This window comes from Cydia amplana, chromosome 25, assembly GCF_948474715.1.
Source record: "Cydia amplana chromosome 25, ilCydAmpl1.1, whole genome shotgun sequence".
Classification (NCBI taxonomy): Eukaryota; Metazoa; Arthropoda; class Insecta; order Lepidoptera; family Tortricidae; genus Cydia; species Cydia amplana.
In genome coordinates, this window is record NC_086093.1 from 4,397,601 (window position 1) to 4,415,023 (window position 17,423).

The following is a 17,423-nucleotide window of genomic DNA, read 5'->3' on the forward strand; positions in this document are numbered from 1 at the left end:
TGTTATCTCAACAGCATAAGACTTTCCGGTCGGTGGCGACATCTATTGTCAAGTAGCAGTACTGATAGTTCCGCTACTCGATGCTAGATGCTAATAGTCTTTTTGGTACTAAAACTGATGTATGGAGTGAGCACTCTATGTATTTTTTTCTCTATGATGATATACGTGATCGCTTCCCTTTTGCGCATCAATTTTCTTTTTTTACTGCTAAAATCGTAAATGTTTTTACAGAAACGCGAGGAAGGCTGGTGGGTAGTGATCGGGTCTCCCAAGACCAACAGCCTGTTGTCTATCAAGCGCGTGTCCCTCGGGAAGAGCGCGCGCGTGCGGCTCGACTACGTGTGCGGCGCGGCGGGCCGCCACGCCTACACGCTCTACTTCATGTCCGACGCGTACCTCGGCGCGGACCAGGAGTACAAGTTCCACGTGGACGTGGCCGACGCGGCCGATGATGATGATGACTCCGATGAATAGGCCGCTCGAGATACTGTTTGAATGTTGAGCGATAGGAAAATGTGAAATAAAAATGTCTAAATATTAAAATTTTTGTTGTTAATTCCTATACATATCAATATCTGAAGAGTGCACGGAAAGAACATGTCTAGTCACTTCAGTAACATTTTGAGTAATCGCGGTTTTAAAATTTGGAACAATGTCAAAACGTATGGTAATTCTGTGACCAGAAAAGTTGTTTAACATTTATTATACAGTGGCAGCAAAAGATATAACTAATAGTTCATTAAGAGTTCTTTATTTTGAGATAATAATCTCATTTTCCGAAAAAAGTGACTAGACATGTTCTTTCCGTGTACCCTTCATCTGTAGATATCAATTTTAGATAGAAAAGTAAGTTATTTCGTAGTCGACATCTAGCGTCAAGTAGTGGACATTATCAATCTGCTAGTTGACAATAGATGTCGCGGCAAGCCAAAACTCTAATGCTCAACAATTTTCAGCTAATATTATAACCAAAAGTCTGTTTTAAACTCCTGCTTATAATATTAGCTGTAAACTGTTTTAGTAGTAAATTTTTCGTCAGTAGTGACACATGTGACATCTGGTGTCATGTAGCGGTACTGATAGTTCCACTACTTGACGCTAGATGTCGACTACGACAGCCTGTTGTCCATCAAGCGCGTGTCCCTCGGCAAGAGCGCGCGCGTGCGGCTCGACTACGTGTGCGGCGCGGCGGGCCGCCACGCCTACACGCTCTACTTCATGTCCGACGCGTACCTCGGCGCGGACCAGGAGTACAAGTTCCACGTGGACGTGGCCGACGCCGCCGATGATGATGATGACTCCGATGAATAGGCCGCTCGAGAAACTGTTTGAATGTTGAGCGATAGGAAAATATGAAATAAAAATGTCTAAATATTAAAATTTTTGTTGTTTTTATTCCTGTACATATCAATATCTGAAGAGTGCACGGAAAGAACATGTCTAGTCACTTCAGTAACATTTTCAGTAATCGCGGTTTTAAAATTTGGAACAATGTCAAAACGTATGGTAATTCTGTGACCAGAAAAGTTGTTTTACATTTATTATACAGATCTCATTTTCCGAAAAAAGTGACTAGACATGTTCTTTCCGTGTACCCTTCATCTGTAGATATCAATTTTAGATAGAAAAGTAAGTTATTTCGTAGTCGACATCTAGCGTCAAGTAGTGGACATTATCAATCTGCTAGTTGACAATAGATGTCGCGGCAAGCCAAAACTCTAATGCTCAACAATTTTCAGCTAATATTATAACCAAAAGTCTGTTTTAAACTCCTGCTTAAAATATTAGCTGTAAACTGTTTTAGTAGTAAATTTTTCGTCAGTAGTGACACATGTGACATCGGTGTCATGTAGCGGTACTGATAGTTCCACTACTTGACGCTAGATGTCGACTACGACAGCCTGCTCTCCATCAAGCGCGTGTCCCGCGATGATGATGACTCCGATGAATAGGACGTCTATGATATCGTTTCCCAAATAGTTTTAAGCCATAATGTATTGTTTGCCCGCATTTTCGTTATTCATAATTCATTTGGTTCAGAAACGCGTCATTTTCAGGATTGCCATAAAACAAATCTAACCTAACCTAACTTATCTATAGGATAACCTAACGAAAATCCTGAAATGTTAATGGTTTCAGTTTTATGACTAATGATAATATGACAAACAATACATTATGACTTAAAACTTTATGGGAAACAACGGGACCCCCTATGATGATTACTGTATCGAGAATTTTGTTTGATGTAAAATGATAGGAAAATATTAAATAAAAAATTTAGAATTATTTGTTGTTTTTATTCCTATAGATATCAATTTTAGATAGAAGAGAAAGGCTTGCGTCAAGACGCAAGCTACACAATACTTATAGAGGGCCTTAAGGTTGACTGGTAGAGAATGCCTTATGGCATTAAGTACGCCTTTTGTACTATAAGGTTATTTTCTTTTGTGCAATAAAGATTAAATAAATAAATAAAAGTTCTAGTACTATTATTTTATTCTGTGCCGTGAGAGGGTAAGGTAATAGACAGAAAAAAAACAATCTATTATGCTAAACGCATATATTTAAAATAATTGTCTAATTAAAACAATACGATACAATTATCCTTACAATTATTGATATCAATCAATTCAATGATTAATACAAAAACATAATAACATTACATTTACAGCACTGATCCACTTGACGGCAATAATCATTCGTAAGTGGTTTATTTAGTTCGTTTTTTTAGCATTAGAAAGAACTTGCAAGAAGGTAAGCGATCTTGACATGTCTTTTATTTGAAAAACGCTTTTTAAAAATCAAAAACTATGACTTATTAAAGCAGAAGAATATAAATGGTCGTATTAGATTCATAATTGTTACATATTTGCCGTAACTTATTTTTAAAATGTGTTTTTCAATTAAAAGACACATCAAGATTGTTTACCTTATTTCTAATGCTAAAAAAAACGAACCATAGATTATCTCAACATTTCTAAGTCTATGTACGTTAATTTTTATTTAAATCAAACGATACAGGCAATATTTAAACATAAAGAGGGTTCACTTTCCCTGTTTAACTGGAGAAAGCGCTTCAACTTCATTCAAGGCGACTTATCATATCATACAATTAGGTGCCTTTCTTTCAAGTACGTACCTGTAATTTTAGAAAGAAGATAAATTTAATGATTTCTTAACCGATTCGCTGCACGACAGGCGTGTCATCTATGTTTTTAACGTGTGGTGTAAGGCACGCCTGTACGGCTACCATCAGTTTGGCACTGACATACATCTCGCTCGTACTCGCATATTAGTGCAAACGAGATGTATAGAAAGTAAATTACGTTCTCAATAGTGTAAATGTCAGTTTCTACACTGTCAGCGACTCATGGTACGGGCTCTGTTGTGTCATGAAATAATTGCTCACCGCCACAGCCAAATGTTTTCGAAAATGGAACACGCAACGAAACTGTACTATGTTTTAATTCGAACATTAGGCGTATTCTTTTTTTTACTACTAAAACACAATTTTGTACATTATGTGAACCATTTTGATACTAATGCCTGCCCGTTTAATTTAAATATGTAAATATCTGGTCTACAGTATCACAATTATACGCATTCATGCTTAATTATATATCAATTATGCTACGTTTAAAAAGAGGAAAAGACAATACTATTCGTTTCTTATAGGTAATAAACTCAGATCTAAATATTTGGCCAGCTGTGTAGTTTGCGTAAAATAAGGTTTGTATTCGATATACACTAATAACACTTTGAACGCCAAAAACGTCATATCACGTCAAAGAAAATCCGTGTTTAATATGTCACGACATATCTCGTCAAGAAATAAATAAGAAGTATATATGACACCGTAAGATTGTGAACCCGTTAGTTTACAATCTAACGTAGGTTAGGTTAGTTTATAATCTCCCTACCGTCAGTTTATAATTTAACTAGCGAGATTATAATCTGACGACTGTTTACAATTTTACGGTGACATATATATATTATACATTTATTGCTCTACCGTTAATTTGCGGATTCTGGTTTAATATCAACCATTAGAATAAACCAGAATTTAGTGTGACTTTAAAAAAATAGTGTGAATTTAAATAAGTACGTATAATTAGTTTTTGTTTAAAAAAGTTTTTGACTCGCTTCCAACTTAATATAACATCCACTGTACTGTACCATATGTTCTTGTGAATAAACGTTCATTCATTCATTCATTAATACTTTAATATCTGGGAGACCGAGCTTTGCTCGGAAAACAAAAAACTCAAAAATCCGCGTTTTCCCAGAGATAAGACATTGCTAGATCGACTTTTCGCCCCCGAAAACCCCCATATAGCAAATTTCACGTTAGAGCCGTTTCCGAGATCCTCAAAATATATATACCTACACACATATAAATAAATAAATATACAAGAATTGCTCGTTTAAAGGTATAATATAAGCTTATTACAAAAAGTTTTCACAAAGCTCGCTTAAAACTTGGGTTTATATCTAAATATGTACGGAGTGAGACCTCTACTTATGTCTCTACGGTTTACACGTAGTGTTCAACACTTGGCGCTTAAAGTGTTAAGAGTGAGTATGAATTTGTACAAATTTGTGTACCTACAGTAATAAGGTACTTACTGATTCTTACTTTTTATTACACACAGGAAATCAAACATAAATCATCCAGATTTATGATTTAGGATATCAAACATACTACTACGAGAATTAAATGACTAAAACTAAAAAAAAAAAACGGTTACAAATGTTACAATGTAAGCAATCATTCAGTCAAATGTCAAAAGTCTGGACTTTTCTCAATATAATAACGACCAAAACACGCACATGCATTTTTTTCAATTAATATCATTAAAGCGAAATATAGACGGTTAGAACAACACAGAAATATAACGACAATTTCAACACTTCACAGAAAGTAAGCTTTATTGTCGTTGTATTATAACATCCACTTATATTAGTTTATCTACAGTCAGCAGCAGAAGTTGCTAAGCGGGCGAGATGTTCACAATTATCTTGACACGCTCTTATTCCCTTTACAATAAAGTCGCGTAAAGATCATTTTGAACACCTCGCCCGCTTAGCAACTTCTGCTGATGACTGTACATTACTAGCCGTTGCGCTCGACTCCATTGCGTAAATTTATATTAAGGTATATTCGGGTGAACCAAAAGGAAAAAACACTAAATTAATGGCGGATAATTCTGAAAATGGATTCTTTATTGTAACGGAATATGAGTGATTTTTTAATGTTTTTCGGGATAACACAATTTCCGAGATTACCCGAATACACCTCACTGGGATATTTTTCAATTTCGTGTGTGTGTCATATGTGTGCCATATCATAGAGAAAAAAATACATAGAGTGCTCACTCCATACATCAGTTTTAGTACCAAAAAGACTATTAGCATCTAGCATCGAATAGCGGAACTATCAGTACTGCTACTTGACGATAGATGTAGCACCGACCGGAAAGTCTTATGCTGTTGAGATAAGACTTTCCGGTCGGTGCTACATCTATTGTCAAGTAGCAGTACTGATAGTTCCGCTACTCGATGCTAGATGTAGACACTGAAATTAATAGTCTGAACTGATGTATGGAGTGAGCACTCTTGTCTTACTATATTTCTCTATGGCCATATGTACTGTAAAACGTTGTACGATACACGAGCGAATAGGTAATTCGCAGCTCGTGTCGATTTAAAACACTCCCTTCGGTCGTGTTTTAATTTATCGCCACTCGTTTCGAATTTCCTCTTTTCCGCACTTGTATCGTAAATAACTATTGAAGTTGACTGCACCACATGCTATCCCATATTGGTATTCCTTTAAATGGTAATTTCGAATGAAATAGTCTAGAAGTCAAGGACAAAGTCTATTTTTTTAATACTATCGCCATCATCTACATTTATACTAATTACATAAGTATTTCTAGGCCGTTTAACAGTACGCGGTGCAAAATCTAGGCAAGAAAATAATACGTGAAGTAACAATCACCTCAAGACTATTTGTCTTACTCAAAATATTGGATTCGAATGCTATAGCGACATAATGGGGCTGGGCGGTCGAAGTATTTAGCAGATGGCGCCATCATAGCTTGCCCTGTCAATCCCTAGAATTGTGTCAATTTTTTGATTTTTTAATGCCCCGGATGCCAGCCCTTTAAGCCAAATCTCATAGAAAAAGGGGCAAGCTACGATAGCGCCATCTATGCAAACCTTTGACAGTTGCCAACCCCATTGCGCGCAAAAAACTAAAAGACGCCGGCGTAGAGACGGCATATATAGCTGGTCAAGCAAATCTTGTCAGTAAAAATTCAAATTTTCTATGGGACGATATCCCTTCGCGCCTACATTTTTCAAATTTGCCGCCTTTTTCTACTGACAAGATCTGCTTGACCAAGTATATCAACAGTGCCAAATAATACAAGGAAAGCTAGGTGTATTCTGTAAATAATTAGTCAATATTTTAGTTTTCTTATATGATGTCTATAATGTTAATTTTCATAAGTTTCATATGTGAAAATAACAAATGTACCTTATATTCATCGGGCGAAAGCCAAAATCGTGTAAAATGTAAATTATATTCACTGGTATGTCCCTAGTCCTGATTGTTACTATCGTATTATCTTAATGCTCTCTAAAACTATAAAACAGTGTACTTATATTTATTTCAATTATAATTTAAATATTCAGATTAATTATAGACGTAATGAGTAGAGATTAGCACTCGAGAATCATTGGTAAATTGTATATTGTTGATTAAAAACAACAAGCAACATTATAAATTATAATAAATTACGCGTTTGGCAGAAACACTAATCATTTTGAACTATAAATCGTATACCTTTGTTAAGGTACAATTTAATTTCGTTGGGACAATACAAAGAAATTATATTAAGTAATTATATAAGTATATTAGTATAGTAGTTATAGACATCGCACGGTAAGGTGAAGCCTTGGACACACTTTATTCACGCACAAATAGGGTATTTGACTGTATTTAAAATAAATTATTTTACTCCATTCACGAAATAAAGCACCAGAAGAGTAGGTCATTTGACTATGACGTCACATGCTAGTGTTTCATATAAATCATACATTCTATAGAAGCAAAATAGTTTCGACAGTTCGAAACAAGACACTGATTTGACTAGTAGTCAAATACCCTATTGTTATAGTTTCGTCACTCATATTAAAATTAATATAATAGGAACTGTAACTAATAACTAAATTACCAAAAGTTGTTCATCGGTTACTTATCTTATAGGCAAGTAAATTATTTCTTGATAATTATCGAACTTTGATTCTGATATTTTCGTACACACCGAAATGTAAAAAAGTCTTCATAAGGAAGTAGTTTCGAAATAGGAAAATACTTTATTTGCTATTACAACGTATTATTTGAATATAGCTTGATTATTTCAGGAATTAGTAAGCATAAGTTTGACATTTTCAAGGTGAAACTAATAATAATTTTCATAGAGTATTTTTAGACTAGAAACTATTAAGTACAATTATTTTTTACGTAAGTGCAAACTAATAAATCCTTTTTACTTTATATAACAGTGCATACCTACATTTAATTCCTTGTATAAGGTACTTCAGTACGACTTTTATTCTAATTTCGTTATGATACTTTACTATTGTGATCCGTCAAATTTTAGCTTTGCATATTCGAGGTTTCAAAATATAATAACAAAATATAATATAATAATTACTATAGTTTTTTTATTGCATTAGAGAAAAGGTAAACAATCTTTATGTGTCTTTTACTGGAAAAACACGTTTTAAAAATAAGTCACGGCAAATATGTAACAATTATGAATCTAATACGATCATTTATATTCTTCAGCTTTCATAAGCAATAGTTACTGATTTTTGAAAAGCGTTTTTCAATTAAAAGACATGTCAAGATCGCTTACTTTCTTTCTAATGCTAAAAAAAACGAACTATATCAAGTATAAACTTTCGAGTATATATGGATTAGTTAGAGAACACATATTGCCAAAGGAGCTAAAGATAAAGAGCCACATATTTCAATTTATAGCGTGAAGGATTACTTAAACTGTACTTATAGTCGGCTACAGCCATAGAGAAATATAAGTAAAGAAAGAGTGGTAACTCCATACATCAGTTTTCTTACCAAAACACGAGTTATTTCGTAGTCGACATGTATCGTCAAGTAGCGGACATTATCTGTTCTGCTAGTGGACAATAGATGTCGCGGCTATGTAAAATTTTAATGCTCAAAAATTTTCAGCTAATATTATAACCGGATGCACCGGTAGTCTATTTTCAACTCCTGCTTATAATATTAGCTGTAAATTGTTTTAGTAGTACATTTTTCGTCAGTAGCGACACTTGTGAAATCTGGTGTCAAGTAGCGGTAGTGATAGTTCCACTACTTGACGTTAGATGTCGACTACGAAATAACTCGCGTTATTGTAAGAAAACGGATGTATGGAGTTACCACTCTATCTTTACTTATATTTCTCTATGCTAGAGCCGACTATGGCGTTCAACACGTTAAATTAAAAAAAATAAGTCAATACTAATTATTGATGTGTCTTGAGACACTGAACAACAAATTAAAGTCAGCGACGAACAAGTTAAGTATATATATATATATATATATATATATTAGATATGTTTTCAGAAACCACCGAATAATGAAGCTAAAATTTTCCTGAATTACCAAATCTATATTAACTACCAAACTCTAGCACATTTTGTCAGAATGGAATCCTAATGTGCCACAGACTGATTACCAAAGCTGCTGCCAATTAGATATATTGAAGAAATGATATTTAATCAATACTCAGATACATGTACAACCATTTTATTTGGATTTCCTTATAAAAATGGTTAATTTAAAACGTTTCTGAAAGTTTAATACAAAGTTTTTTTTTTTAATTCAACCATTCCATTTTTTTAGGTAGAACCCTTAAAATCGGTTATAAAGAAGAAAGAAAGTTCGTTTAATTTAGATGAAAATAAAGTTATTCACAAAAAATATGGAAATAAAACGTAATTTATAAATTGATTTTCAACTGATTCCGAGCATAGTGTGATTCACTTCATCCACACCAGCTTTGGTATATCGGCCTGCAATACTGTATAGGAACTGACACACACACATACGCACAGTTATACGCAATGTCACAGCTACTGTAAAATTTGTAATTGATTTTGTAGAAATTTGGAAAATTTTAATACTATGTTTGTTACGTTATAATTATTATTATTGGCATTTTTATATATTACTAACGGTCCTACATTTGTATTTTGAATTTCAATGATATAATTCGAAAAGTGATAAAATAAGATGATAACTGGAAGACCGGTCTAAGTATGAATCAATTTCTCTGTTAAAAGCGAAAAATATATCATAAAAATTAAATTACTAACATCAATTTAAAATACACTGGTATTTTATTTAAATGCCACAGAAAAAATAGCGGTAAACCGATTAAGTAGTGTAATTAAACCGGTTTTTATAATAATACAATTTAACCTGATGTACTTTACTTTATGTACTCTACTTTCGTAACTAGTTGCGAAATTACTAATACCTTAAAACTTCTTTTCACGATCGCATTACTGTGGCAGAACTTTGAATATTGCTAAGTAATTAAAGGTCGTAAGTAACAACAATTGCCAGATCGCTCTTACTGCTATCACCACAAGGTTTCCAGTCGCTGTTTCCGTTCGGGAGAGCAGTCAGAGCGAGATACGAACGAGTTATCTATTTCGTAACTAGTTACGAAATTGGTAATACCCTCAAATTTATTTTCACGATCACATAACCTGTTGCAAAACTTCGAAAATCGCAGTAATTAAAGGTCGTAAGTAACAACAATAGAAAGATCGCTCTTACTGCTATCACCGCAAGGTCGAATATCCGGTCATTTGAGTAGTTTCTCCTGTTCGTCTCGGGCGCCGACGTAGTCGCCGTTCCCGTTCTGGAGAGCAGTCAGGGCGAGACAGGAACGAGGCATATATTTCGTAACTAGTTACGAAATTGGTAATACCTTAAAACTTCTTTTCACGATCGCATTACTGTGGCAAAACTTTGAATATCACTAATTAAAGGTCGTAAGTAACAACAATAGAAAGGTCGCTCTTACTGCTATCACCGCAAGGTCGAATATCCGGTCATTTGAGTAGTTTCTCCTGTTCGTCTCGGGCGCCGACGTAGTCGCCGTTCCGCTCGGGGGAGCTCACGTCCGGGCGCGCGGCGAAGGACGAGCGCGTGTGCGGGGACGCGGACACGGGAAGGGGGTTGGGGGACACCTGCGAATATTACATTTAACATAAAAAAAAGAATTGGGTACTTTCCTCTACTTAAAATAAATTATTTCACACCGTGCACGAAATAAATCACCAGATAATTATTAGAAAAACATAGACAGCAGCTATTTTTAAACACAATTTGTATTTAATAAATCGGATTGAAATATAAAAGTAGGTGAGTTTACCGTGACGTCACTACACACGTTTTCATATAAATTCCATACCACTTGACCGTCCGGCCCGCGAGACTGTTTTCCTCTCAACCGTCCGGGTTTTTTTAGCGTCGCACGCCCCGCGCTGCACATCCACAACTTTCTACAAAACCCTAGCGTACACTGCCATCTATATTTTTTTACAGCTAACTATTTAGTTAGGCTACGTTGTTGCATCAAGAGAATTAGTAAATAATGCCGAAGAATTCCGTTAGATGGCTCTGAAATCAATTCTTTCTTCCACCCCTTTGGATAGTAAGGTAGCCGCGGACGGTTAAGAGCATATTTTTTTCGGATACTATGCTATCGTCGGACGGTCAAGTGGTTAGCAAATCGTTTTGACAGTTCTAAAAAAGAAGCTGATTTGACTAGTAGGAATGTAGCCTATTGGGTACTTTCCTCTACTTAAAATAAATTATTTCACACCGTGCACGAAATAAAGCACCAGATAATTATTAGAAAAACATGGACAGCAGTTATTTTTAAATACTATTTCTATTTAATAAATTGGATTCCAATAGAAATGTAGGTGAGTTGACCGTGACGTCACTACACACGTTTTCATATAAATTCCATATAAAAAACTCGTTTTGACAGTTCTAGAAAAGAAGCTGATTTGACTAGTAGGAAAGTAGCCAATTGAATTCACAGAATTGTTAAAAACACCATCATTTTAGTCTTCACAATAGGTCCATTTCATCATACATTATTGATTAAAAATGTACGTTTATTTTTTACTAAGTACCCTAGATTTTAGACTAAACCTTTTTTGTGTTCTTAATTTATTGTATAATAGAAGAGTATACCTGTCTTGAGGGAGTCTTATGTTCCCCACTGATGCTTATATCCTCATCGACTGACTGCAGCAACTGCGAACACAATAATGGACATTCAGTAACAATTGACTTATTGTCAGTTGTAATCATTCTTTACTTACCAAAAACTTTTTTCACATTTAGTAACTTGTTACTAAAACATCTAAATTACCTACTCGTTACTAAAGCGGGAATTTCACGTAACTAATAATACATTTAAAAACCGGCCAAGTGCGAGTCCGACGCGCGCACGAAGGGTTCCGTACCAATACGCAAAAAACGGCAAAAAATCACGTTTGTTGTATGGGAGCCCCACTTAAGTATTTATTTTGTTTTTAGTATTTGTTGTTATAGCGGCAACAGAAATACATCTGTGAAAATTTCAACTGTCTAGCATTACAGTTCATGAGTTACAGCCTGGTGACAGACAGACAGACGGACAGCGGAGTCTTAGTAAATAGGATCCCTTTTTACCCTTTGGGTACGGAACCCTAAACCTGACCATGACCAGCCTGTTAATGAAGGAGATGCTTCCTGGTCCGGCAAACCTAAACAGAATGTCATGGCGTAGAAAAATTAGGAGCCGACCCCACCTAACGCGGGAATGTGCAAAGAAGAAGGGTACGGAACCCTAAAAAGTAATTTATAAACAAACAAAAGACCTTAAAATCAAGTCTGATCCTTCTCCAAGATCCTCAGTATCCTGGACAACTTCATTAAAACCAGTTTATCCATCTCTATCCGTGTCTTTTCCAGCTCCGAGCGCTGGTCGACAGGGCGGTGTCCCAGGTTCGAATCGCTCGGGGACAAATTGTGGAAGGTTAGGAGTGAGGAGTCGGTGTGGAAGGTGGTTTTCTTCTTTCTGTTTTGGTCTAGAAGGTAGGGTTAAAATATTTGAGTCGCTTGTGCACTTGATCAATGTGACTAACTTTCCTACAGTAGCCATCGGAGCGGCTAAGTTGCTCAAAAATATCTGAACACGCACTCTAACACCTTTGCAATAGAGGCGTGTTCAGATATTAGCGAGCGCCTTAGCCGCTCCGATATATCTGATGGCGACTGTCCAAGAACTTAACAACAGGGTACATTCAGCAACAGGAGTTGCTAAGCGGGCGAGGTGTTCAAAATGATCTTGACGCGACTTTATTGTTAAGAGAATAAGAGCGTGTCAAGGTTATTTTACGTTTAAGGAACACCTCGCCCGCTTAGCAACTTCTGCTGCTGACTGTACGTAGCCAAGGTGCAATCTTTTCGAGCGATGGCGCTATGGCGCCTTTGGCCTACTGTTGAGTAGATGGCGTTACTTTTTGATATTTAACGAATTCAACACATATCAGTGAAAGAATAAGGATCATAGTCAAATGGCGTTCTAAAAGTTTTAATCTTCTGTCGAAAGATGGCAGTAACTGTACTGTGGCTACATAATTTAGCATGACAGTAATCTCATCTATTCTCGTTCATATTACAAACAAACAAATACTGCAATTTAAATAAAAAATAAAAATAAAACAATTTTAAGGACGATTTTAAACCTACTATAAGTATAACTACAAAAAGAATTGTACAGTAGGTGAGGGTGGGGAGGGTCGATCCCTAGGGGACACTTGGTAAACTTCATTTTTAATCAAACCAAACGAGATACAATTTTTTGCGCTGGTAACACTCATTCATTCGTTCCTAACTTCACGTTCTGTCATGGCACTGTATCGGAAAAGTCAGTGGTTCAAAAATGGCGGACGGTGAAAGATTTTCTGCGTACTATATTCAATTTTCGGTAAGCTTTAACTGGATTTATTTTATAATATGAGATGGAAATGATATTAGTGAGTGTGCTTACTTTATTTGTTGTTTATTGAAGTGATGATTAACTTGGATTACATTGATATACGCGAACATATGTTTCCAGTACGGCACGTTTTATAATCTTACTATGTATGGGGAGACTGTCTCTTTCTTCAGGGGAGATATGATCATGATCATGTCACCCCCAAAGCGATCAAGTATACATTGTAATAAATTTACTTACGAAATGATTCATAGAGCTATCATAAATATTTTCTTTTCTTTAGTAAATCATGCCACGAAAGTACGACCAGAGAAACACTGATTTTAACTTTCAAGGTTTTTGACTCATTATTGTTTATTAAAACGGAATTTAATGGCGTATAATTCAGTTTTTAATTATACAACCGACTCCGAAAACGGAATTATCCCCGTGGCCTTTGAAAAGACTGACTAAAGTTGACATCAACATTTTACGAACTACCCGTACTTGGTCTTTTCTATCAAGTTAAACGTTTTACACACAGGGGATGTTACTCGGTCGACAAAAAACACTTATAACGATATTTGGTTTTCAACCGGCGATATTTGTTTTTATGGATGAAATGCTATTTCAATGGCTTTCCGACCTTATGTACTATAGAACCGACGGTCCATAGAAAGGATTTTAGGATTATGCAGCTCAAACACCGTCCTCGAAACGTGAGCAGTAAATTTCTAAACTTATTTATTATAGTAAACAATAACGACCAGTGATGGGTAAAAAAATAAAATTGCTGTAGGTATCTGACGCTAAAAATACCTTCATAAGAACTTTAAAAAAATGAGCTTGTTACAAGAAATTGTATGTTAATAACTTAGATTTTTGTTTTTTTTTTTGGTACAAAAATTGATTCCCTATTTTATGTTGTTTTATGGATAATACGATTACATTGTTTTTTAAAAGTATAAGATTATGGATTAATATGTGTTTGATATCTTCATATATTAATTTTCTGTAGATAAAGTGAATAAATTAATGTAGATACTACCCTCTAAATATGACATTCCCACTTAAAATCTTTTTACCAAGTGTCCCCAAATCTGGAAGACTTGATCCCTTCGGCTTAGACATCTGATTACCGGACATACAACTTCAAAGCATGGAAGATGCAATATATATATGTTTGCTGTGTATTTTACAAATTATAGATGCATTGCTAATAGCGATCCGAGTTATATAATCAATGAGAATCTGGTATGGGGAGACATGGTAAAAATATGTTTACCATGTGTCCCAAGAACCAGGGTCACTTGATCCCCCTAGGATCAAGGCTCCCGACCAGGGGTAAACAAGTCTCCCTTACATAGGGGACACATGGTAAAAGTCAATAGTATGGGTTTTCATTAAATAATGATCTAATTTATTGCACAAATCTGTTCTAATTCAAACTATTAATGAAGAGATAAATTCTGAGTCGTATGGTGTATAAAGTTTTTCAATACTACAAATAGTTAAGAAAATGTATGCTAAAAACAAAAGGGGTGATCAACCCTCCCCAGTTTCCCCTACATATTAGTACATATGGTGCTACTTTCCCGAACTAGTGCGGGAAATAGCACTTTCCGTGCATATGTCGAACGTCTAAAGTGCCATATGTACTGTAAAACGTTGTACAATACACGTGCGAATAGGTAATTCGCAACTCGTGTCGATTTATAACACTCCCTTCGGTCGTGTTTTAATTCATCGCCACTCGTTTCGAATTTCCTCTTTTCCGCACTTGTATCGTAAATAACTATTTAAACTTCTAACCATAACTCAAATTGTCCACACTCTTATTCAACACGGACTTATTCATCCAAAAGTTATTCCGTACGCACTCCGCGCAACTATTAGCGTCATCTGTCAACTTGGCCATTTCGTACGATTCTAAATCTGTCGACGGCCATTTCGATCTGTCAGGGCATAAGTACGTAAAAGACTTCACTTCTTCATTATACGTTGCTGTATTTGGTAAACTTTTAGCGTCTGAAAATTTATTTGGCCAATATTTAGAGCCACTAGCTTGGCGGTATATGTATTTATCGTATTCTGTTTCATTGTCTTCTTCAAGTTTAGTGCTCGGTAGACTTTTGGCTTGGCAATTTAATTTGTTAAGTTTTAAACCACTGTGGCGGTGTTTGACGTATAGTTTTTCTGAGGAGTTCTGTATAGTGACTTGTTTTAGCTGAATGACATGAGTTGGGCTCTGTAAAGTAGTAAATAAACGTTACTATGGGAACCTTCAATTATTTCTTGTAACTTGTAATAAAAATGTAAATTTATTTCTAATAAAAGTAAATATAAATACGAGCTATAATGAAAATAGTTACAGTAGCAACCCAGCCTAAAGGAGTGATTTAGCTGGCCGAGCCGAAAGCGAGGCCTTCTTATAAAGCGAGGTCCTATGCTAATTATACTATTAATTAATAGTGTTTAATCAATAAAAAAACTGAGACGGTAAACAGGGTACATTTCCACTTGTTCCCGTGTTCAAACTCACACTTTTGGCATAGGACAGTATTTTTAGTTTTATACTCCTAGAGAGAGACTATCCCAAGGTACAGAAAATAAGGTACTCTTTTGGTCTTAAAATTAAAGAACTCATTAGAAATTCAAGTCTTTTCGCATTTAACATCCTGGTTTTAATTTCATTGAATACTTTTACTACACTATTTCTACTGTCCTATAGACTGTGGGCGTTAAAAGGTTGAAATATATTTAGAGTACAAAGTAAACCTTATTACTACTGGAAGAAGGGTCATCCTTGGACGCAGTGCTAGCGCATTTGACTAAGTTCTTGGTAACCATGCATGTAGAAGTCATCATTTGCTGGAAAATAAGGAAGGGATTAGGAGGGACAAAGGGACGTCAAGTTGTGCCAACCCTAATAATTGCTCGGAGCAATGCTGAGCCGAACGGAGCCGAAATTGACCGAAAGGAGGAGTGTCGCCCCACTGCCTTTGTTGATAATTGTGTCTTTAGAGAACGCACGTTTAACTGCCAGGTAAACTGCCCTCTTCACTGTCAGGTAAAACACTTACCTTATCCAATTCGTTGTTTAACTGGTCAATCGTAGCACCCTTTGAGGGCACCCTTCTCCATTAAGGTCGCTCGTTTGGCAGCCAGCTAAAGTGCCGTCTTCACTGTCAGGTAAAACACTTACCTTATCCAATTCGTTGTCTAACTGGTCGTCAGTAGCGCCTTTAGATAGCGCTCCCTTCTCCATTAAGGTAGCTCGTTTGGCGGTCAGGTAAAGTGCCCTCTTCACTGTCAGGTAAAACACATACCTTATCCAATTCGTTGTCTAACTGGTCATTCGTAGCACCCTTTGACAGGGCACCCTTCTCCATTAAGGTAGCTCGTTTGGCAGCCAGGTAAAGTGCCCTCTTGACTGTCAGGTAGAATAACTCGGTTGTTGCTCTGACAGAATAGTCGGGCACGAAAGTGTGGCGCAGCATGGAGTCCATGTTGATGTTCTGGAGGCTGCCCATAGCTGATGGGGTCGGGGATTCGGCTGAAACAAAAACAAGTTATTACTTCATGACCTTGAATGTGCTAAACGTTGTTTTATACATTTTCTATAACAATGGACTCTATTCATAGAATAATAAAGCTTAATATTATGCATAAGGGCCTACGCCAAAGTACATATGTGAAGGGCCCGACTTTAAATACCAGGTTCTCAGGCCCCACTGTAAACTCCACACGGCCTTATAGAAAATAACCCTTATTCACAAGAGCATAAAGTGTTATCTTGCTTACCAACGCCGATGTTTTGCGTAAGGGCCTGGACACCAAAGTATGTGAAAGGTCCAGCTTCAAATACGAGGTTCTCACGGCCCACTGTCACCTCGACGCGACCTTCCAGGATTAGCACGAAATAATCCACCTGTAAACAAAAACCGTCAAATAATGTCACTGTTCAGATGTGAGGGAAAATAGACTTATTGATAGATGTAACGCAAGTAATTATACAGATTATACAGATAGAAGGTACATTTTCCTTCACTGTCTTACTAGCGACCCGCCCCGGCTTCGCACGGGTTAACAAATTATACATAAACCTTCCTCTTGAATCACTCTGTCTATTAAAAGAACCGCATTAAAATCCGTTGCGTAGTTTTAAAGATCTAAGCATAGGGACAGACAGCGGGAAGCGACTTTTTTATACTATGTAGTACCTAGTTTTGACTACTGGTCTGGCCTGGTGACCCCGCCTGTTAAGCCGCGGCCTGGGTTCGAATCCCGGTAAGGGTATTTATTTGTGTGATGACCACAGATATTTGTTCC

At 36.2% G+C, this 17,423-nt stretch overlaps 2 protein-coding genes across 2 annotated transcripts in view; one reads left to right on the plus strand and one right to left on the minus strand.

Annotated features, from left to right (window-relative positions):
* Nucleotides 1-474, plus strand: part of LOC134659708 (U5 small nuclear ribonucleoprotein 200 kDa helicase) — an 82,721-nt gene extending 82,247 nt beyond the window's left edge. The window contains exon 43 of the mRNA XM_063515400.1: nt 232-474. Within this exon, the coding sequence (XP_063371470.1) occupies nt 232-474 (243 nt within the window). The remainder of the gene's footprint in view (nt 1-231) is intronic.
* Nucleotides 475-10,108: 9,634 nt separating this feature from the next.
* Nucleotides 10,109-17,423, minus strand: part of LOC134659700 (unextended protein-like) — a 39,490-nt gene continuing 32,175 nt past the window's right edge. The window contains exons 12-15 of the mRNA XM_063515389.1: nt 16,896-17,022; nt 16,421-16,647; nt 11,318-11,380; nt 10,109-10,299 (exon numbers count right to left, since the gene is read on the minus strand). Coding sequence (XP_063371459.1) covers nt 10,162-10,299; nt 11,318-11,380; nt 16,421-16,647; nt 16,896-17,022 — 555 coding nt within the window. The 3' untranslated portion in view covers nt 10,109-10,161. The remainder of the gene's footprint in view (nt 10,300-11,317; nt 11,381-16,420; nt 16,648-16,895; nt 17,023-17,423) is intronic.